We start from the raw sequence: 24,986 nt of genomic DNA, 5'->3' as shown, positions 1-24,986 counted from the left end.
ATGCTATTGCTAGGATGAGTTTCTCAATGTCGTAGTGCATTGCCAGCTTCTTAAGGATGGATAAGATCTCCTCTTGAGGATTTTAACATCGTATCGGAAATACCACTGCTGGGAGATGATGTCTCAATGACGTAGCATGTTCAATTGTTTTTATAATTTCAATATCGTAATCTTTTCGGAAATATCGTTTCTGGGAAGTGATTCCACATGACATGGTAAACATTTTCTATAAAGAAGTAAAGTGGAGGACTGGCTGTTATCCAGGAATCCAGGATCAGGAATCATGCCACTTACGAGTACCTCGCTATGATAGATTACTGTTACTCTTTCCTTCTGTGATAAAACCTGGCAAAAATTTTCTACAAAGAAGTAAGGTAGAAGACCGCCATCCATCCAGGAATCCTGGATCAGGAATCATGCCACTTATGAGTACATCGTTATGATAGACCACTGTTACCTACTCTTCTCTTCTGTGATATGACGTGGCAAAAAATTCTATAAAGAAGTTCGGTGGAGAACCGCCATCCATCCAGAAATCCAGGATCAGGAATATCATGCCACTTACGAGTACCTCGTTATTATATACCACTGTTACTCTTCCCTCATGTGGTTCTCGTGTGGTCCCGTATTCCACGTGGTGGTGTTCACCGGTCATGGTTGGTGGCGGGGTGGGGGTGGCGTCAGAGAGCGTGCGTGTGGTGCGGCGGGGGCTGCTGGTGAGGGTGTGGCAGAGCGTGAGGGTTGCCTGCCGCGTGCTGCCGGCCCTGGAAATATATATCTCTTATTATAATTGTACTGTTGAAAGTACATACAGAAAATTATAAGCCATTACCTTCCATTGTGTGTACTCTCTTTTACGCTTGTAAGTATAAATATGACAAGGTTTTTAGGTTAACCTCCACGTGAGTTATGATTAACTGGTTTAACATACCATTATCAATTACATAGTTAGGGGGCTATAAATTACGTGAGATGTTTAAGGTGGGGAGGGGGTCGAGTCAAATCTCATCTAATCTTAAGTTGGAGAGAGGAGGGTCTCGGCAAATATCACGCAACTTTTTTTCGGATTGAAACAAAAAAAAAACTATTTTGGTCCATTTAATCCAGATTGTACATGCTTAAGATTTAATCTTAAGCGTAAATGTAATATGATTAAGTTCATTCACTAATTCGTTCGAATGAAAATAATTTCGTTCATACTTCCACGTTATACATCTGACTGTCAAATCTGCTTAGCTCGGGATAAGATTGAATTGTCCTGGCTTATCGCCTGGCTTATGGATGGCGTACATTCTCAAAACAATTCGGTATTCTAATTTAACGATCTCGTTAATGTGGTTTAGCACATTGCTTTACTACCCCGCTCCGATCGATCCCCAGATCTTTTGTTAGCGGTACAAGACAACTGATATAAATACTTAGACATTTTTTTTAAATACATATAATATACATAGGAAACACTAGACCGATACAAAGAATTATACTCAAGAATATAAATATGAAGGGCGACCTTCGGGAGTAAAGCGGTATACCAAATCACCGAGGCCAATAATAATAACACAGGACTATTCACACAGCGCCATCTAGTTCTAAACTATTATATTTAGAGATACTGGTGAAGTAACTCTAATACTTTCTCAATGTTATTATTATTACCAACTGTACCCGCTACTTCGTCTGCGTGGAATTTAACTTTAGTTTTCTAAAGTATAGCCTAAGTTACTTCTTATTACATCAGCTATCTGCCAATAAAAGTCGTCAAAATCGGTCCATCCATTTCAGAGATTACCCGGAAAAAACAGATAGATAGACAAAAATAGTAAAAAAATTATTTTGGTGTACCGTATTTATATTCATATGCATGTAGTAAAAAACTATTTCTATATTACAAACAGACACTACAATTTTATTTATATGTATATAGATTATCTCACCTGCAGATAAACATAGTAGTCATACGGTTGATGCAATGGCCAGCATCTCTGGGGAGGTACAGGGTACAGTGGAGGCACGGGGTACAGGGCCCCTCCGCCCAGCTTGTTCCTCAAGATCCTGCTGATGCTGGACACTGACGGCACGTTGTACTTGTCACAGACCCCGTCTGCCAGGAGCCGGTCTCTGATCTCCCACGCGAAAATACCAGGGTCTTTCGCTTTCAGCTGCTTTATGTATGATACCACCTGCAAGAAGACGAGATACTCTGATTTATGTCTACTACTACGATTCATCATCATCATCATCATCGCAGCCCGGAAGACGTCCACTGCTGAACATAGGCCTCCCCACGATCTCCACGACGATCGGTCCTGCGCTGCAACGGTTAAATGTAAGTGGAATTGAAATTATTTTTACTACGGTAGGTACTTTACCTTATGGTAGGTGGTAGCTGTTCTTCAACAGCACCACAGATATTTTTTTGTGTATCAAATTTAATTCAAATTCAAATTCAAAATATCTTTATTCATGTAGGTCTATTACAGACTCTTATGATATGTCAAATCTACCGTCAGTTCGGAATGATTTCGAGATGAGAAGAACTGATAAGAAACTCAGCTCGTATTTTTTTTTAATGTTGTACATATTTACAATAATACTATTTCATTTAAATTCAAATTTGGGAGAATAGAGTGACCACCAGCATATGCTATATAAAAAAAATCAAAAAATCTAATCAGTGTTCGCAACCTGAACAGACCAGTCCCCACAAGCAGCACCCGTTCACGAGTATGACTATCTGTTATTATAATCATGAGTATCTCTTACTATAATTGAATATTAATAAGATTATAAACGTATATATACGTTTATAATGTTTTAGATACGAATAAATGTTACATTATTATGTACATACACTCTACTGATATAACCTTAACATATGTTTTTTATTACATTGCTTATATGTTGTCTTCACTGTAGGTTACATAAGGGGGCGTACATAAATTACGTGAGATGTTTAGGGGGGGGAGGGGGTCGAGTCAAATCTCATCTAATCTTACGTTGGAGAGAGGGAGGAGGAGGGGGGGGTCGAGGGGGGGGGGGGGCTCGGCAAATATCACGCAATTTTTTTTCTGATCGAAACAAAATATATATGCTATTTTGCTCCATTTAATCCAGACTGTACATGGTTATTACATTTATAACTCTCAGCAATATTGATTACTAGTCTTAACTAGTCGTAAATAAAAGCACCAAGCATTTTTTTGTCTTTTTACAATAACAATCTATCGCGTTTACGTAAGAATAACACATTTTGAAAAATCTCACGTGAGATTGAGGGATGGGAGAGAGGGTTGAATAAAATCTCACGACATCTCACCAGGGGGGGAGGACAGAAAATTAGAAAAACATCTCACGTAATTTATGGACGCCCCCTAACTAAAGTATCTATACATTTACGTAAATATTATTGATTTCTTTATTCTTTATTGTACACACACACATAATAAAAAAAAATTATACAGAATAAATGTAATGTACAAGGGCGTTTGAATTCTTCTTTCATCCTTTGAATTCTATTTGAATTGAAGGCATTGTATGCGAGCAGCGCAGGACCGATCGTCGTGGAGATCTTTGGGGGAGGCCTATGTCCAGCAGTGGACGTCTTCCGGTCTGCGATGATGATGATGATGATGATATTGAATTCCATGGATCAACTCGTGAAGACTCATATACTTCAGCCTAAATATAAAAAGGTATTTAATTAGTACCTTGGGTGTGGTGACTCTGGGCTTGGAGCCTCCAATGGCGCCCGGCAGAATGGAGCCGGTCTCATGATAGCGCGCCAGGATCTTGGAGACGCAGCCGTGGGATACCCTCAGTTGTCGACTGATGTCGCAAGGCCTATATAACAATAAATATTATAATCTATAATAATCTCAGGACATTTCACACAGCGCCATCTAGTCACAAGTTAAGCTAGCTAAAGCTTGTGTTACGGGTACTAGATAACTGATACAAATACATAGATATTTTTTTCGTAAATACATACATATCGTACATAGAAAACACCCAGACCGATACAAACAATCATATTCATGTACATATGTTTGTGCCGTGCGAGGAATCGAACCCGCGACCATCGGACGTAAAGCGGTGTGCTAAACTGCTAGACCACCGAGGTCGTCGATTGTAGTAAAACCAATTACCTGAAAATATATGTTATTAAACATTCAAATTCATATTCAAAAATCATTTATTCATGTAGGACATTTTAGCCGCTTATGAACGTAAATTTTTTTATACTAGATGAAATCCCGGCTTCGCTCGGGTGAAATGTGGGTAGATATTTCTGTAGTCATCGGTTCTCATGGAATATTAAAAGTAAGCAAGGCATAGATTTGTAAAGCTTCGTTCATTGTGTTTAATAAATGTAGTAAATAAAAAGTGCAAAAGTTTTTATACAAATAATTTTTATTTTTTTGTAAAACTTTAAGTTGGGCTAAAAAGAACTTGTATCCAGAGCCGTAACACAAATTAATAAAAAAAATGCCAAATTTGTCTCGCAATCGGCCAATTTCAGGTTTAAAGAAAAAACACATACTTTATCATAAAAAAGTGTCAAAAACAATATTTTCGCGAAACGTCAACGATCGAAGAAAACGCTAGTGAAATGAAAAGATGGCGACTGCGGTTTGTTTGTCAGTGTCATTAGAATTTAACGAAATACTCCATAATCCGAATTTTGCGGATATATGTTGTCGACTCGAAATCAATATTTTTTTATGTTCTGTTATTCACATAAGGTTTCGTTCGAGTCTACCATACTCCTTGACGAAATTATTAATATAGATTATATTTTTCCCCTACCGTCCAGTAAAGTACATAGATCCAATTGAGAATAACTGGCAAGACTCTCAATTGCATATTTTAATAAATAGGAAAAGAAATAGAAATAATCTTTACGACGACCTCGGTGGTCTAGCGGTTTAGCACACCGCTTTACGTCCGATGGTCGCGGGTTCGATTCCTCGCACGGCACAAACATTTGTATTCATGAATATGATTGTTTGTATCGGTCTGGGTATTTTCTATGTGTATTATGTATGTAATTACGAAAAAAAATCTATGTATTTGTATCAGTTATATTGCCCATAACACAAGCTTTAACTAGTTTAACTTGGGTCTAGATGGCGCTGTGGGAATTGTCCTGAGATTATTATTATTATTTATTCAAATAAAATCGGTGACGATGAGTTATGGAGTAGCACTCTCGCAAACATGCAGAAGAAGGGGTAAAGGGATTGTTAGTTTTGGTGTAGAGACCATATAGCTAGCAGTGTACCGTGTGAGGTTGACCTCCACGGGGTCCTCCCCAGAAAACATCCATTTTTTTTAGAGAACTCGCCTCGATGTGGTAACGTACCTGACTTCATACTCATCATAAACAAATTAATCAATATCAAAATATGTTTATTCAAGTAGATCTATCACAGACTCTTATGATATGTCAAATCTACCGTCAGTTCGGAGTGCTTTCGAGTTTAGAAGTCACAGGAAACTCAGCTCTTTTTCCTTTCAAATGTTCTAGTACCTACATGTCTACAAAAAGCAGATTTCTTTTTAAGTTCAAATTAGAAGTATAGAATGACCTTCAGTATAAGCTATTGCAATTTTATTAAAAGGAAATAGCCTAACCAGTGGTCGATAATCTGATCCAAAAGAAGTATGAGACGGCCTGAACGGTTTGGCATACTGTCTTACTTCCGATGGTCGCGGGTTCGATTCCTCGCACGGCACAGGCATTAATATCCATGAGTATGATTTTGTGGCGGTCTGGGCGTTTTCTATGTATGTATGTATTTATGAAAACATAAATATTTGTATCAGTTGTCTTGTACCCATAACGCAGGCTTCAGCTGGCTTAACTTGGGTCTAGATGACGCTGTTAACCGGGTCTTAACACGAATAATTTTATGGCAAATAAAGGTATTTACCTCTCTCGACGTTTCGACTAGGTTGCACTAGCCGTGGTCACGAGCTGACTGGAGTAACAGCGATGTCAATGTAGATAGGTGACAGCAGTTTTTTATTCATCTACCACATTCCATCATAAATAAATGCAAGCAAAGTTCAGTAGCATCAATAGTCAATAAGTGTACGGATACCGTGAGTGCTGTGTGTCGCGAACTTTCGTTAAACAATCTAGTGACGGTAGATGAAGAAAAAACTGCTGTCACCTATCTACATTGACATCGCTGTTACTCCAGTCAGCTCGTGACCACGGCTAGTGCTGTGTGAACTGTCCTGAGATTATTATTATTGTTAGCAGGGCTTCCGAAATAATAATCGACCGATAATTTCAATTTTACTGACACTCCAATTTTAATTATGTGTATAGATGGACTCACCTGATGCCCAGCTGTGCCAGCTCTACAATCCTTAATCTGACCGCGTTGGGCAGAGGTCTACCGTTGACGAAAACTCCTCCTAGTTGGTTCACCTCCCCGTACTGCTGGGTACCACCACCGACGCCAGGGTTGCCCATGCCGCCGCCATTCGGATCTGCTGGCAAGGATATTGAGCACACTATATTATAATGCCTTATTTTGGACCCTCAGAGTAGGATGTATCATCCAAAGTTCATAGGAGGTCAGAGGTCCGTAGAGTGCTGGCGCGGAGACCACTCCGACGGTCAGTGAGGCGGCTCCCGTCCTCTTGACCAGTTTTAACATGACTTTGAGGGAAAGGGGGTAGTTAAAAAACATAAAAATCGTTTTATATACGTTCGTAGTACATGCCCCACATCACAACAATCTTAATACAATATTCGCTATAGCTACTATATAATATTATATTATACTAGCTGTATCGGAAAACACTGTTTGCCTTAAAATAAAAAAAAATTAGGTCTCAGACCTACTCAATACGCTCACAAAATTTCATGAGAATCGGTCAAGCCATTTCGGAGGAGTATGGGAACGAAAACTGTGACACGAGAATTTTATATATAAGATAATTGAACTTTATATTTGAAACTTTGTTACATTTTAATAAAAAAAATATTAAAATGTAATAAAGTTTCAAATATAAAGTTAGCCTAATCACATACAACATAATTAATTACATGAAACTTTAGCTATCTGCGATTGAAAGTCCCGTCGAAATCAATCTAGATGTTTCAGAATTGATTAGGAACAAACTAACAGACAAAAAAAAATTTTGAGTACCGTATATAATACATTTAGTGATAAGTTATTAATTTGAATTTATGAACAGACATTTCATATTTATTTATTTATAGATGGTGCAGTATATATATTGATAGTAACAAAAAAATATATATATGCCAGCCGATGGTCGCGGGTTCAATTCCTCGCACGGCACAAACTTTTGTATTCATGAGTATGATTGTTTATATCGGTCTGGGTGTTTTATATGTATAATATGTATGTATTTATAAAAAAATATATATCTATGTATTTGTATCAGTTGTAATAGTACCTATAACACAAGCTTTAGCTAGCTTAACTTGTGTATGGATCAGGGATGTTAAGAAGCTCCGTAATCGTAACCGAAACTATCGGATATCCGATATAATAAATTATCCGTAACCGTAACCGAATCCGAAATAAAAGTTTCGGACAATATCGGATTGGGGCGGAGCCTAATTGAGACACGTTACACCATTTTATTAGCTATTTGTATTTTACTTTTGAAATTCCTTAAGTAATCGAAATTATCCGAAACTAACGGATAATCCGAAATAATTTCATCCGCATTCGTATCCGTATCCGGTATAATAACCATTCCTATATCCGAAACCTATCCGTATCCGAAATTTCATATCCATAACACCCCTGGTCTGGATGGCGCTGTGTGAAATATAAAAAAATATAAAAAATGTTTACTGTAGACAACCCTAGTAGGCTCATCACTCAACCGTTTTGTTAAGGGGTTGGTGCAATTTGCACCTCACCAGTGACCAAAAGAGCAAATGAGCAAGGAGTGCGCGATATGTCAACAGACTTGTTTTTTTATTCACGCTATATATCAAGTTGGCTGGAGACGGCCAAGTGCTTTGTCTCATCGGATTTCCTTTGCGATTTGTCTGGCAATGATTTATGTTGTTGCACTGCCAATGTGCAGGGAATAGTGTTGGGTAAGATAGTTCACCTTATGAATACGTCTGTTTATCTGTTCCATCACTGCTATATCAGAAACTACCGAATATCAATTTTAGTTTTTGACTAGTTTTGATATAAATTAATAAGTACTTAGTTAAATAATTGTTGAATGTACATTTAGCATTACTATGTTACTGTTATCTGGTAATTAAAAATACTTCAGTACACTGTTGTCTGTGATTAATTCTACACCTAATCTCTGCTTTAAAAATGTGTGCAAAGAATATTTATATACAAAACTACGGCCGGATTTTAACCAAGAAACTGATCGCGTTTAGTTCAAACTTAACACCGTTTAAAACGTTTAAACGAGTTCAAAGAATCAAGAAATCAAAGAAGAAAGTTCATTGAATTTCACCGCTGCAAGCTGAACTAGTTTTCGCTAAGATGAGATCAACGTCGACCTTTTTTTCGAGTTTACACTAAACTCCGTTTCCTTGAACTTGTTTATATTGCGATTGGTGAAATCCAGCTTAAAATTCAAATTAAATGAAGATTTATTAATGTAGGACATTTTAGCCGCATATGAACACATTTTTTTTATTATAATTTTTTTCAGTTATAGTTACGATAAGTTTCTCTCTCTTCGTCCGTGTCATCTCTTTGCGGCCATATTGCAATATGATGACAAATTGAAACGAACCTGTGCATCGCTTCCAATTCCGTTGATATATTAATTATTTTAATTTTATAAATAGGAAAGTTAGTTTATTTGTTGTTTATAATTCATTTCAGTCAGCTCGTAAGGGGGCGTCCATAAGTTACGTGAGATGTTTATGGGGGGGAGGGGGTCGAGTCAAATCTCATCTAATCTTATATTGGAGAGGGGGGGAGGGTATCGGCAAATATCACGCATTTTTTTTTCTGATAGAAACAAAAAACAATCGGCAAATATCACGCATTTTTTTTCTGACAGAAACAAAAAACTAAATACTATTTTAATCCATTTAATCCAGATTGTACATGCTTATTACACTTATAACTCTCAGCAATATTGATTACTAGTCTTAACTAGTCGTAAATAAAAGCACGAAGCAATTTTGTTTATACAATAACAATCCAACGCGTAAGAATTAAAGAGATGAAATTAAACATCCTTCAACGTCAGTTGCGACAACAGCGCAATAGAAAACTGAGAATATGTTCAGGGTAAACTGTATTAGTAGTAGTAAACTGATTAAATGCACAGAAACATTTTTTGTCAATACATATTTACATTATGTTGCGGAAGGAGTGTATTTTATGATGGTTTAAAATGAGACACGTTCCTAGGTGAGCTAAAATATGTGTAATCAGCTCACTAAATATAAAGACAATGAATATGGCTTAAGAAAACATAGTATATAAAAACAGAAGGTCAAAATATAAAATTCAAAAATATATAAAAAACACAAAAACTGCCAAAAAGGTTGCCGTCAGCATCATACTATACATACACTGAAGACACGCAAACCGATGCAAACAATCATAGTAATAAATACAAATATTTATATCGATCAAAGAGTCGAACCAGGGACCATCGGAAATAATTATGAGGTAAACTTCTAGTCCACTGAGGCTGTCAAATATCTTTTTACAGAGTAACTCTGCTGAAAACACTCATCTAAATATGGTAATCAGGAATATGAAATTCAAAAATATATAAAAAACATAAAAACTATCAAAATGGTTACCGTCAGCATCATACTATACACTAAAAACACCCAAACCGATACAAACAATCATACACATGAGTACAAATATTTATATCGATCAAAGAATCGAACCAGCGACCATAGGAAATAATCATGAGCTAAACTGCTAGTCCACTGAGGCTGTCAAAGATCTTTTTACAGAGTAACTCTGCTGAAAACACTCATCTAAATATGGTAATCAGGAATATAAAATTCAAAAATATATAAAAAACATAAAAACTACCAAAAAGAACTGAAGACACCCAAACCTATTCAAACCATCATACACATGAGTACAAATATTTATATCGATCAAAGAATCGAACCAGCGACCATAGGAAATAATCATGAGCTAAACTGCTAGTCCACTGAGGCTGTCAAAGATCTTTTTACAGAGTAACTCTGTTGAAAACACTCATCTAAATATGGTAATCAGGCCCCCAAGCTACTGAAAAAACACAGTGTAATGTATACTTCCAAAAATTAAAATACAAAATAACTGGAACCCTTTGATGTACAGCGGCAGTGACAAGAACGAAGTACGGCCTGTTCTCGGAAGTGACAAAAACTCCACATGTGCAGCGGGCGAGCGCAGCCGGGCCGCCAGACGAGTCTGCGGTTTGTGACCGTCACGGTCACGGGTCAAGAGGACGGACTATGCAATCTGACCGTTTTTATTTACACCATAAGGTTTCTTTTTTATCTTTTTAGAAATTATGTTACACTAGCTGTTACACGACTTATAACTTAGCGTCATTTAAATTTAATACATATTCATTCTTCTTCTGTAGGTGCTATCGCCCATCTAGACTTTATAATTGGCTATTAGAACATTGTTTTTATAGTATTAAGGATTTTTTTGGGACTGGTCTACTCTAATCACTATGACTGATTTCCTCTTATTAATTGTTTAACCAGTTGTTGTGTATTCAATATTTTTCTACTTGATTATTTAATTGAATTAGTGCTAATCGGTAGTTTGTATTCACACACTTAAACTTAAATTGTAAAGCAAGAATAAAATTATTTAAAAGAGCAACACGCAAGTTTCTTGCTTGTTCTTCTTGTGATGAGACAGCTTTCCGAATGAGCGGTACATTAAAAAGAAAATCCAAGTGGCTCAAAATTGATCCTTGTGGCATTCCAACTGTAAGTACTATATCTAACAATGAATAGACAAGCAATTGATGAAAATGGACGTAAATATACTTAATGAGTTCCTTCATGTAATAAATAGTTCACAAGATTAATACAAACATTAAAACAAATCGATTAACGAAAACTCCTTGTCACTAATAATATTAACTCGGCGCGTTTTCCCGAAGCGGTTTCTTTGGTCTCGGCTAATTGGTTCACGAGCGAGACGGCAATATCCGCGGAGCAATAAGTCAGAGCGGCACGTAAAACAATAAGGCGGGAAACATCTTTCTTTCCCGCGTAATTTATGATTCCCCTTTGACGTACACCGTTGACAGTTACTAGTGTTTTCGGCGAATAAAACGCGTTCATTAATTCATGCGAGACTTTAGATGTTAGAGCTCTTTGAGATATATTGCTCCTTTCGTTTAAAGCAGCCAGTTTGGAGAATAACAAAGGGTTCAATGGTTCGATAAAACTTTAGATTACCTCCCGTACTAGCACTATACTACAACTTTACAGCATTCCGTTGTGAAATATTTTAATATGTCTCGTTTATCGTATTCTTTCGCTGAAATATATCGTATCTTCAATTTAACTGTTTCTTTTATGTTCGGAGACTTTGTGGTATCATTCGGAGAATATATTTTCAAAGTGTTGTGATACTTTAACGTAATAGGCTGTGAAAATGTTTTCTCTGTTCGAATTATATGTAATTTTTTATCGTTACTAAAATAAAATTGCACACTACTACATCGCGAAAATAAATAATTGTTTAAGGAAAATAAATAACTCTAGCAGATTGAGACGTACTATCTGATAGAGTCCAAACACTTTCTGATTTCCCATAATATATCGGAAATCAGAAAGTGTTTGGATAATTGTTTAAGGAAAATAAATAACTCTAGCAGATTGAGACGTACTATCTGATAGAGTCCAAACACTTTCTGATTTCCCATAATATATCGGAAATCAGAAAGTGTTTGGATAATTGTTTAAGGAAAATAAATAACTCTAGCAGATTGAGACGTACTATCTGCTAGAGTCCAAACACTTTCTGATTTCCCATAATATATCGGAAATCAGAAAGTGTTTGGATAATTGTTTAAGGAAAATAAATAACTCTAGCAGATTGAGACGTACTATCTGCTAGAGTCCAAACACTTTCTGATTTCCCATAATATATCGGAAATCAGAAAGTGTTTGGATAATTGTTTAAGGAAAATAAATAACTCTAGCAGATTGAGACGTACTATCTGCTAGAGTCCAAACACTTTCTGATTTCCCATATATTACTCGTTCTGGTCGAATAATAAATCGTCCTCATAGATATGATTAATAGATAGATAGATAGAATATACTTTATTTGCAACATACAGTAAAGAAGAAGCACAAACAATATAACAAAGGACACATGTATCGTTACAATAAGGCGGGCTTATTGCTAAAAGCAATCATTAAGATTATTAGTTAAGATAATGAAATTATTTTTCATTAATTTCATTAATATAAAGAGAAGGATGTCGAGTATAGAAACTTCTTAGTGAATGACATGTAATTAGTACCAGTGGCACTCAATGAGGAAGTAGCCATTATTATTGCTAAAAGTTGCATATAGATGGCGAGATTGGTATCGATGGAATTCTTCATAGTTTTGCAAACGTTTTAAAAAACAAAACTGTGTTTTCAAAAATGTTTATTCAATTTTTAAAAAGTTATATATACATGTTAAAATGAAATAATGCGTTTAGAAAAGTAATTTTCATATATTTACTCATTTTGTTATTTTCCAGTACTTAATTACACTTTAATCAGTGCTAATATGGGGCTCAATGTTTTCAAAATGCTTTCATAGATGGCATTGTCGTCATTTGTAGACTCCCCTAATTGTCAAACTTGTGGTGCTATTGATGATGTTCAACATTTGTTTATGGAATGCGTCAAGAACAACATTGAAAGGCAAATCTTACTAAAAAAAGATTTAAACAAAATTAATTTAGGAATATTTCATAGTATTTTATAGAACCTGCATCAAAAGAATCGGTATTCATCATTGCCTTGCCTTTATCCCATTATTTGGGGTCGGCGCAGTATGTCATTCTTTTCCACTGCTCTCTATCAGTCGTCATATCTGAACATACTCTTCTTTTATTCATATCATCTTTCACATAATCCATCCATCTTTTCTTAGGGCGTCCCCTCCCTTAATATCCATCCACACTTACCTACTTTTATCTACAAATTTATAAATTAATACTGATTCTCATCAAAAGAATCGGTATTAATTTATAAATTTGTAGATAAAAGTAGGTAAGATTTGTTTTATAGTAATTTAAAGTTTACATGTTATGTAATTGATTAAGAAGTCCACACGGAGCTGACATGATCACTATTGTGCTAAGCTCCTAAACAAATAAAGAGAAAAAAAAACAATTATCAACGGATTGGTTGACGGTCTGTTTCCTATTTTAAACACAAAAGTAACTTAAAATTATTAACATAAAATATTTTTCCTTATCGCTTTGATTGAACATATATTTCCCCATTATTGCCTAATCTGTTATTTTAGATCAGTGGGTATAAAGATAAACTGTGCCCATTAAAAAACTAATCAGATTGACGGTGTTTCCAGATTTATTCATAAACATGAGAACAATGTAACTATGAAATAACTTCAAATGTAAAAGAACGCTATTTTTACTAATATTAAAAAGGGAAAAATCTTATTGTTTCTTGTTTGCATTGAATGGCATTCGAAACTAAACTGGAACGAATTGTAAAACAAACTTTTACCACTACTTTTTTACTTTTACTAGCTGTACATCGTCCGCGTGGAATTTAACTTTATTTTTCTAAAATAAAAGTAGCCTAAGTTACTCCTTATTACATCAGCTACCTGCCTAAAAAAGGTCCCGTCAAAATCGGTCCAGCCATTGCCGCCGGAACAAACAGACAAACAGACAGACATACAAAAATTGCAAAAAAAAAATACTTTGTATGTACCGTATTTATATTTATATGCATGTAGTAAAAAACGGTTATTTCAATATTACAAACAGACGCTCCAATTTTATTTATGTGTATAGATAAACTATTATACATAGAATTTAACCTTGTTTTCTTTATGATATGTATGAAATAAAAAGGTTTTTTTTACTCTATTTATATTATAGACAGGTCGTGTGGGAGCTGCGATGACGGCTGGTTGAGATGCGTGAAATTAAACTGGCACCGCACCCATGCAATATTGAAGCGTATATACCTATAGCCATTTTTACGACATCTTTTCTGTATTAATTATTTCTCGTATCTTTAAAAGGCTTGAAGCTGATTGATATTTTAGTGTTGGGGAATAAAATATGAGCAGTATTTGAGATGTAAACGCACCCGTACAAGTGGACGGCTAGTTGGAGTGGAGTGGAGTGTAGTGGAGTGGAGTGGAGGGCCACACACGTGGACAGGGAGCCGACAAACGGCCGCTACACAAACACAGCTACCGGCTCGACGGACGGACCGACCGACCGACGGAGTGCCCTTGTCATATCAATACAAGACCACTCAATATTGCGAGCCTCATTTTGATTAGCTAGTTGTTTTAACAATTATTATTAAAATTGAAAAATTCGTTAATGACAATAATGTTTTTATAGAAAAACTTAACATCCATAGCACTGACAATATTATCTGATTACACTAATAATGAGTGCGTAGCGATTTCTATATTGATTATCGCATGCCTCTTACTTTTTATACTGTAATTATTTATATAAAAAAAAACATCTATTCAAAAGAGCAACACACAAGTTTCTTGCTCATTCTTCTTGTGATGAATCTGCATTCCGAATGAGTGGTAGAATCAAAATATGGCTATTCAAAAGTGCTTGTAATGAGTTTATTTGAATGAAGATTATTTCTATTTCTATTAAAAAGATTTTATATAGGTATTCTATATTAATATATAAATTATATTATATATATTAATGGATGAAGAAAAAACTTTGTATCCCTTTTTACGAAAATTAGGAGTATCAAATTTCACACAAGTTATCTTATAATTAATTAGGAATTATAAATAGGAAAGTTTGTAAGTATGGATGTTTGTTGCTCTTCCACGCAAAATCTACTGAACGGATTTTGTTGAAACTTTACAGTAATATAGCTTATGGATCAGAATAACACATAGGCTATTTTATATTGAAATTTATATTTATTTAATATTTTCTCTATTTCAGTATTTAATTTAATTAGTGCTAATTGGTATCTAGTATATATTCACACACTTCAACTTAAAAATGTAAAGTAACAATAAAATTAGTTAAAAGAGCAACACGCAAGGCTCTTGCTCGTTCTTCTTGTGATGAGACAGCTTTCCAAATGAGCGGTAGATAAAAAAATTTTTATGACAATTCAAAAGTGCTTCAATGTAAGTTTATTTCAATAAATGATTTTTTATTCTAGTAGTTAGTTAGTTAATGTTAGACATAGACACCTATATAAATACCTATACATTGGAAATATACTGGCTTTTAAAAAAAAAAAATTCTATCGAGTTTCTCAGACACCTATATAAATACCTATACATTGCTTACTGGCTTTTAAAAAAAAGTAATTCTATCGAGTTTCTTGCCAGTTCTTCTCAATTGTATCTACATCGAACTCGCTGTATATACCGAATTGGACGGTAGGGAAAAAATTAAAATTATAACGTAAAAACTTGACGTTCATAAGTTTATTTGAATAAATGATTTTCTATTTTATTCTATTCTATAATAGAAATAGAATAGGTAGTTTGTATTCACACGTTTCGACTTGTAAAATGTGAACTTACAAGGATTGTTTAAAAGAGCAACACACAAGTTTCTTGCTTATTCTTCTTGTGATGAGACACTTTCCGAATAAGCGGTAGATTAAAAAAAATGACTATTCAAAAGTGCTTAAATTAAATTTATTTGAATAAATGATTTTCTATTCTAAATTTAACGCGGGCGCAGTTATTTCAAAATATTTTTACAAGCAGCCAACCAATGTCTGCCATTTGTTATTAGTTTATATTCATACTCACGTAATTATTTCTAATGAAATACATGAAAAATGACATGTCGCGTAGTTATTTGGCATCAGCTGCCCTTATTAACCTCTATAAACACTGTCAATCTGCTCCCCACCCATAACTCATGTCTCGCTAATTATCAACCCTGGCACGCGCCTCTTGTAGCCATCAGTTTTTTTTTATACCACTTAGGTGGCAAACAAGCGTACGGCCTATGGACGCCTGAAACACCAGGGGTGTCACATACGCGTTGCCGACCCTTAAGAAACCTTAATATACCTTCTTGAAAAACCCCATGGTGTAGTCTCTCGAGAAAACCTCGGCAGGTAGGTCATTCCACAATCTAAGTGTGTAGTTATATACACAGTGACATAGTAGTTTAGACATGATCAGTAGCTCAAGTTCGGGCGAAATACAAATCAATAGCAATTGTTTCGAATTAGTTAATACATACATTGGATAGTAGGTGGTATAGTGGTTTAGCTCACCGCTTTACTATCCGATGGTTGCGGGTTCGATTCCTCGCACGGTACAAACATTTGTATTCATGAGTTTGTTTGTATCGGTCTGGGTGTTTTCTATGTATAATATATATTTATTCACAAAAAAAATGTATCCATGTATTTATTTCAGTTGTCTAGTATCGATAGTTAATACATACATCGGATAGTAGGTGGTATAGTGGTAGCACACCGCTTTACTATCCGATGGTCGTGGGTTCTATTCCTCGCACGATACAAATATTTGTATTCATGAGTTTGTTTGTATTGGTCTGGGTGTTTTCTATGTATAATATGTATTTATTCACTCAAGTTCGGGCGAAATACAAATCTATATAAATAGTTAATACATACATCGGATAGTAGGTGGTATAGTGGTAGCACACCGCTTTACTATCCGATGGTCGCGGGTTCGATTCCTCGCACGATACAAACATTTGGATTCATGAGTTTGTTTGTATCGGTCTGGGTGTTTTCTATGTATAATATGTATTTATTTACAAAAAAATGTATCCATGTATTTATTTCAGTTGTCTAGTACCGATAGTTAATACATACATCGGATAGTAGGTGGTATAGTGGTTTATCACACCGCTTTACTATCCGATGGTCGTGGGTTGGATTCCTCGCACGATACAAACATTTGGATTCATGAGTTTGTTTGTATCGGTCTGGGTGTTTTCTATGTATAATATGTATTTATTTACAAAAAAAATGTATCCATGTATTTATTTCAGTTGTCTAGTACCCATAACACAAGCTCTGCTTAGCTTGGGACTTAGTGATCGACCTAGATGGCGCTGTGTGAATTATCCTGAAATATTATTATATTATATTATACATACATATAGATATATGGGACTCAGATGGTATAGCTTACATCTCAATTTGTAGTCGCAAAATTAAATTATTTTATTCAAGAACCTTAGTCACAGCAACGCGTGGCCGGGTCTGCTATATATATATATATATATATTCATTCATAATTTAAGAGCTGTGCTCTTGTCGGTGGAGCTCCCGCCACCTTCCACGATCTTCCATCAGTCCTTTTAGCTGTACATACGACATGACTCCAACTTTTTCTTTTTCTTATATATACGTATACGTAATAATAACGTATACGTAACGTATACGTAAAAATAAAAAAAAAAACATATATGAAACAAAATTGAAAGTATGGTCAAAAATAATGTCTTCCATATGGCGATAAACATTTATAATAAAATGCCAGATGATATAAAGACATTTCCACGACGATTGACATATAAATTAAATAATTGGTTACTCGACAAATGATTTTACACCGTAAACGAGATTTTAAATGAATAATAATGTAATAATAATAATATATTTTTATTACATTATTATTCATTTAAAAACTCGATTTTTGATTCTTGATTGACTCGAATTGAGATTTTTTTTTATATAGCATATGCTGGTGGTCACTCTATTCTCCCAAATTTGAATTTAAAAGAAATAGTATTATTGTAAATATGTACAACATTAAAAAAAAATACGAGCTGAGTTTCTTGTGAGTTCTTCTCATCTCGAAATATTCCGAACTGACCGTATTTGACTTAATAATATCATAAGAGTCTGTAATAGACTTACATGAATAAAGAGATTTTGAATTTGAATTTGAATATATTCATAATTCTCTGATGACAATTGATTTATTAATTAAATAATATTTAATATTTATATATTTTGCATGCCTAATAAGGCAAAACTGTTGTAGAAATATGTAGTAAAACTATTTATGACTGAAAAATGTATTTAATGGGACTCAGATGGTATAGCTTACATCTCAATTTGTAGTCGCAAAATTAAATTATTTTATTCAAGAACCTTAGTCACAGCAACGCGTGGCCGGGTCTGCTATATATATATATATATATATTCATTCATAATTTAAGAGCTGTGCTCTTGTCGGTGGAGCTCCCGCCACCTTCCACGATCTTCCATCAGTCCTTTTAGCTGTTCATACGACACGACTCCAACTTTTTCTTTTTCTTATATATACGTATACATATAATAAAATAATTTTGCGACTATAACTTGAGATGTAAGCTATCCCATCTTTCAAGTTGGATCAAAAGGTCCATCGCGGACAAACAACGTAACATGTAATTTTTATATATAAAGATTATGTTAACCCATCAGTATAAAAAATTATATGCATATGAATATAAATACGGTGCATACACCAAAATAACATTTTTTTACAATTTTTGTCTGTCTGTTTGTTCCGGTTAATCTCTGAAATGGCTGGACAGATTTTGACGGGACTTTTATTGGCAGGTAGATGATATAATAAGGAGTTAACTTAGACTTTTTTATTTTAGAAAAATTAAGTTAAACTCCACGCGGACGAATTCGCGTACCCGCGAGTGGAGTTTAACTCTAATTATACTAATTATAGTTAATAAATAAAATAAACCCGCTAGTCAATAAATAAAATAACACACACAATATTATGTTACACAACTGATAACAAACCGTCAATGTCAAATAATATCAAAATTGTTAATTCTCTAATCAGCGAATCGAGATTTGTTTCTGTGCTGTTATCAAAGTAATCTACACGTTAATGACGGTCTTTGTGGCCTAGTGATGTAGCACACCGCTTTACTTCCAATGGTCGCGGGTTCGATTCCTCGCACGGTCCAAACATTTGTATTCATGAGTATGATTGTTTGTCTGAATGTTTTCTATGTATATTATGTATGTATTTACGAATTAATAACTATGTATGTATGTATGTATATGTGTAGTTCATTCATTCATAATTTAAGAGCTACGCTCTTGTCGGTGGAGCTCTTGCCACTTTCCGCGATCTTCCATCATGCTCTTTAGTATGCTATTTAGTATACCTACAACACAAGCTTTAGCTGGCTTAACTTGAGTCTAGAGGGCGCTGTGTGAATTGTCCTGAGACTATTATTATTAACTACCTAACTTCGCGAAATCCGTTCTGCCTCAAAATGAAATATGTCAAAGGTTTTTTGAAGTTTAGTTACGCAATAAATTTCAAAACCCTGTTTGACAGGTATCAGCCGTTTGTATGGGAAAATATAATCATTGTTTTCATTATTTTTCATGCAATTTCTTTATATTTTCTCACAGTTTAAACCTTCCCTGGTCTTCCACGAATATTTTAAGACTAAAATTAGCCAAATCGAGTTTTAGCGAGACTAACGAACAGCAATTCATTTATATATATATGTATTATACAATAGATATATCAAGTAAATTTTTGCCAATAGATCCTTGATATTTAAACTTATATTAAAAAAAAATTTATCGCATGTCGTGGCAACCAGTAATTAAGTCAACACTATATACCTGAACTTTTTGCAAGTTATAATAATTGTAGTCTCATAGTCTATATCTTGTTGGCCGCTCAAATAAATAAATAAATAATTAATTAATGACCTTAACTGGAATGTACATTAACCGAATAGTAATATTTGTAATTCAAAATCTAGATATATTTCCTAAAAATAAAGAAATGAGCCAAATAAGTCAAAGATCTAGAGTAGGAACGAAGCTGTACATACATGGTAATACCAGCTGCTGAGTTTCACCACCGTACCACCCGCCAGTAACTGAAATACCATCCTGATCATCTGGATGAATGGCGGTCTTTCACAGTGCGGTTTTCTAGAAACTTTTTGCCACGCACAATCACATTGTGGAATCACCTTCCAGCAATGGTATTTCCGAACCGATACGATATTGAAACCTTCAAGAAGAGAGCTTATTCCTTTTTAAAAGGCCGACAACGTACTTGCAATTCCCCTGGTGTTGCGGGTGCTCATGGGCGGCGGTAATCACTTACCATCAGGTGAGCCGCATGCTCGTTTGTCCCGTGTGTAAAAATAAAAAAAAAAACATATATGAAACAAAATTGAAAGTATGGTCAAAAATAATGTCTTCCATATGGCGATAAACATTTATAATAAAATGCCAGATGATATAAAGACATTTCCACGACGATTGACATATAAATTAAATAATTGGTTACTCGACAAATGATTTTACACCGTAAACGAGATTTTAAATGAATAATAATGTAATAATAATAATATATTTTTATTACATTATTATTCATTTAAAAACTCGATTTTTGATTCTTGATTGACTCGAATTGAGATTTTTTTTTATATAGCATATGCTGGTGGTCACTCTATTCTCCCAAATTTGAATTTAAAAGAAATAGTATTATTGTAAATATGTAATATGAACATTAAAAAAATACGTACATTAAAAAAAAATACGAGCTGAGTTTCTTGTCAGTTCTTCTCATCTCGAAATCATTCCGAACTGACGGTAGATTTGACATATCATAAGAGTCTGTAATAGACTTACATGAATAAAGAGATTTTGAATTTGAATTTGAATATATTCATAATTCTCTGATGACAATTGATTTATTAATTAAATAATATTTAATATTTATATATTTTGCATGCCTAATAAGGCAAAACTGTTGTAGAAATATGTAGTAAAACTATTTATGACTGAAAAATGTATTTAATGGTAAGATGGTAGAGAGTGAAGTGACATAATATATTTTTTTTTATAATTTTGATTAGAGAATACAAGAAAACTTTAAATATATCAAAAGAGTTTCTCAACAGAAACATAATGGGACATTATATTACAATAACAACCAATGTAAACCTATGTTTAGTGCAAATAAATTTGATTTTATGAAATAATCAATCTACATATACGTATTGTATGAATTCGTATGTTTAATTTAGAATAGTAGGTACCTGTTATTAAATAGATGTTATTAATATATCTGTTATTTATTTATATACCTACAAACAGTTATATACATAATCGTGAAAGTAAAATAAACTATTTTATAATCAGTTAATGTGCGTAAGAGCACCTCTTCCATGTCTTAAGATCCATTAGATGAGGTAAGACTTGCGAATACATCATAATAGAGAAATATAAAAATTTAAATTATTTAAATGATGTAGGCTCTTCAAAATCATAGCATCCAAAAATACTCGCATTAAGTAATATTAATATTTAAAAAACTACACTTGTTTATTCAACAATACACTTTTTTCGGACTACTCTAATGCTGTTGGCCGCAGCTGGCCTTTACAGCTTCACCGGACGATGGGGGGCGAGTGTAGATGGCACTCCGAAACAAAGGAAGGACTTATGGAACGGTTGAAGGCCAACTCCCACCTGACGGATACGACTTTAGTCTGACAGCACCGCTAGGGGTTCGAACCTCGGCTCAGTATGTTGTAATTTCGAACCCTGTTGAATTGGACAGCGGATCGCCTGGGGATCATTGAATCTGCTAAACTTAATCCATCGATGCCGACTGACATACATAGTTCAGCAGATGATTTTATAAAAAAGTCAATATTTTTTTTATAGTACAGGAGACAGACGAGCCTGCGCGGATGGTAAGTGATTACTGCCGGCCTTTTAAAAAGGAATAAACTCTATTCTTGAAGGTTTCAATATTGTATCTACAATTACCATTGCTGGAAGGTGATTCCACAACGTGATAGCAAATGAACCTCGGCTCAGTCCGTTGCAATTTCGATCCCCGTTTGAACTGGATAGAGGATCCATCGGAGAGTACTACAATACAAACAATAGATCTTTGTAGCACTATCTGAAGCCCCTAATACGACGTCAGAGGGGAGATGGGGATTGTTAGTAATGTGGACTCATGGCCCCATTGCTACCAATGTACCATGTCAGGTTGACCTCCAAGCGGTTCCCCTGGAAACCATCGTGATAAATTCCTGGTGAATTTGTCACGTTGAACTAACTGACTTGACTTCATGGTCATCTCATCATCCTCCACTGGTGCCCCGCCAGCGTAAACCGTTAGCGCAGGCGGGTGCACCATTCCGTTATCACCCATAAAAAAAATGCTGCATATTGTGTAAATCCTCAGAAAAAGCAACTCACCTCTGATGACGACTCGTCATTGGTACGTACCTATGATGAGTCAAGTGATATGATGAGTCTTCAGGTAAGACTACCTGCCTTTGTACCTTGTAATTTCCGAATCTTCAATCTCTCAATCTCTCCTTAACTTATATACCTACGCATAAAGTCTACATTAGCGAATTTCACAAAGATTGGTTATGAAAACAGAACCTCCGAGGGGAAGGAAATTGTTAGTAATGTGGTGTAATGACCCCATTGTTAGATTCCAACGAAATATTAGTAGACATACCATAAGTCTGCAATAGATCTGCGTGAATAAAGATATTCCGATTGATTTGACGTTATTAAAAAATTAAATTTTAATTTTTATCTTATCAAAATACAAGCTCTTATCTTTGGACTGAATAATAATAATAATAATAATAATCATTTATTCAGCATAAAAAAGCGTACAGATAAAAAAGAAAATTTAAAAACTAATAATTCGCTATGCTAAAAAGGCTTCCACTCAGCTGGTGCCGCAGCGTATCACTACAGCGCTGATTTTCAGTGGAGCCACTTGAAAAAAAGAAATAGCATTCGTGATAAATTCAAATCAAATATCTAAAATGAAGAATCAGTTAAATGGATGAATTATATGTGTGATAAATAGAAGAAAAATATATAAGGATAAAAAATATTTAAGATAGTATAAATATAAATTTTATATCTTATAATAGCGCTATCTGAAATCTCCTGAGATTATTATTATAACCGCAAAATATGAATCATTTATTGTCTCAATGCGTTCGTCCGTATGTCTATATTTAAAACTACCGCTGTTCAAATATACTGAGCGTCAGCTGTCGATGCGGCCGACGGTGACTGCGAGAAGGTGAGCGCAGTGCGATCACCGATCGACAAGGCAATTTGTTATGCCATGACACTTTTGTGTAGTAAGAATATAATTTGCAAATCAAAATCACTTTGGCTATTTTAAGATCCACACGTGACTTCCGTATGGGAAGAGCAAATTTTAGAATCTTGTATTGTAAAATACAAGATTCTAAAATAGAATAGAATAAATTCAAGTAGAAGATACTGAAATATTATTAATTTCTTTAAATAGAAATAGAAATAATCTTTATTAAAACAATCTCAATATAAGCACTTTTGAATAGTCACTACTTTTATTCTACCACTCATTCAATGCACATTCATCACAAGAAGAACGAGCAAGAAACTTGTGTGTTGCTCTTTTAAATAATCCTTGTAAGTTCACATTTTACAAGTCGAAACGTGTGAATACAAACTACCAACCAGCACTTAATTATTTAGGCTCAAATATAAAAACAATAAGATTAAATCAGTCGTAGTGATAAGAGCAGACCAGTCCCTACAAGCAGCATTCGTTCACGAGTATGTCGGATGAGCCAGCCATCACTGCGCTCGATCATATTTTAGGGAGCCCAATGACCCGGCCCACCACGCCGCCACAAGTCTGGACATTTTAGTGAGCATGACTACTCATGCCACTCGACCTCGTCATAGCTACTTACTTAATGAGTATTTTGTTTTATGCATCACAGTAAAGGTTGAAAAGTAAAGTATTTTTGTACATAAAAGTATAAAGTGTTATTACCAAAAATAAAGTAGGATACGTTATTATAAATAATTATATATATATAAATAATATATTCTCTACACTTAGGGTTGCCAACCATAAGGTTGGCAACCCTAAGTGTAGAGAACATCCAGATCGATACAAACAATTATACTCATGAATACAAATGCTTGCACCATGCAAGGAGTCGAATCTGCGACCAAATGTTATAAAGCGGTGTGCTAGACCGCTAGACCACTGAGGTCGTCAAATAAATTTATTATTATTCCTAACTTCCAAAAAAAAATCTCATCTCCCCTCTTAAAGAGAGGAGATAGCAGCTTACCCCCGGCGGAAGCATAGTCGGCCGGGGTTCTGGGCCCCAGGGAGAGAAACCGGCGTATAATGCGGGCAGAATCTAAGAGCACCGCTTTCTGCATCTTTCCCGGGAGTGAGCCGCCTCGGAATCCCAACCGTCTGAGATGTTGTTCCAGACTGGTTGGGATAAGACCGTTCACCGACATAACGATTGGAATGATTATTATTATTATTAAATGTCATACCTATTATTTGACGACCCTGTCATGGGCTTAGAATTACGCTTTTTTTTTTAATATTTTGTTATATTAAAAAAAAAATCCGCCGCTATAAGTCCCAATGATCTATAAGTTGGGGGCTAATCGTCAGCAGTTTCCGTCCCAAGTGCGCGTGAGCGTGTTGATGTTTGCGCACGCATTAGCCGTCGCCGCCGTGTGTCAACAGCGTAATGGCGGTAAACAGTAACCCCCCCGGCCCCCGCTACCGTCGCCACCCGCCCCTCCCACCGTGGACAACCCACCGTGGAGAACGGCTACTGTGCTGCTTTGACCCATCAGGATCTGAAGGGGGAAGGGCATTGTTATTGATGGACTGTTGACCCTATTACTAACAATGTCAGGTTGATCTCCACGCGGTCCCCTCTGGAAACCGTCTTGATAGGTT

The 24,986-nt window shown here is 35.0% G+C and overlaps 1 protein-coding gene across 2 annotated transcripts in view; it reads right to left on the bottom strand.

Moving 5' to 3' along the window:
• Window positions 1–213: 213 nt before the first annotated feature.
• The window catches only part of LOC131843251 (paired box protein Pax-1), a 45,003-nt gene continuing 20,230 nt past the window's right edge, over window positions 214–24,986 (bottom strand). Inside the window, exons 2-5 of one of the 2 annotated variants that reach the window (XM_059191876.1) lie at window positions 6,348–6,504; window positions 3,708–3,840; window positions 1,935–2,180; window positions 214–764 (exon numbers count right to left, since the gene is read on the bottom strand). In XM_059191876.1, coding sequence (XP_059047859.1) covers window positions 681–764; window positions 1,935–2,180; window positions 3,708–3,840; window positions 6,348–6,504 — 620 coding nt within the window. In that variant the 3' untranslated portion in view covers window positions 214–680. The remainder of the gene's footprint in view (window positions 765–1,934; window positions 2,181–3,707; window positions 3,841–6,347; window positions 6,505–24,986) is intronic. The other variant, XM_059191885.1, reaches the window with a different exon arrangement.

The sequence above is a fragment of the Achroia grisella genome, unplaced genomic scaffold (assembly GCF_030625045.1).
Source record: "Achroia grisella isolate CSIRO2021 unplaced genomic scaffold, CSIRO_AGI_Agris_v1 utg1086, whole genome shotgun sequence".
In the NCBI taxonomy this organism is placed as follows: Eukaryota; Metazoa; Arthropoda; class Insecta; order Lepidoptera; family Pyralidae; genus Achroia; species Achroia grisella.
The sequence above is the reverse complement of the archived record's forward strand: the minus strand, read 5'-3'. Positions and strand labels throughout refer to the sequence as shown.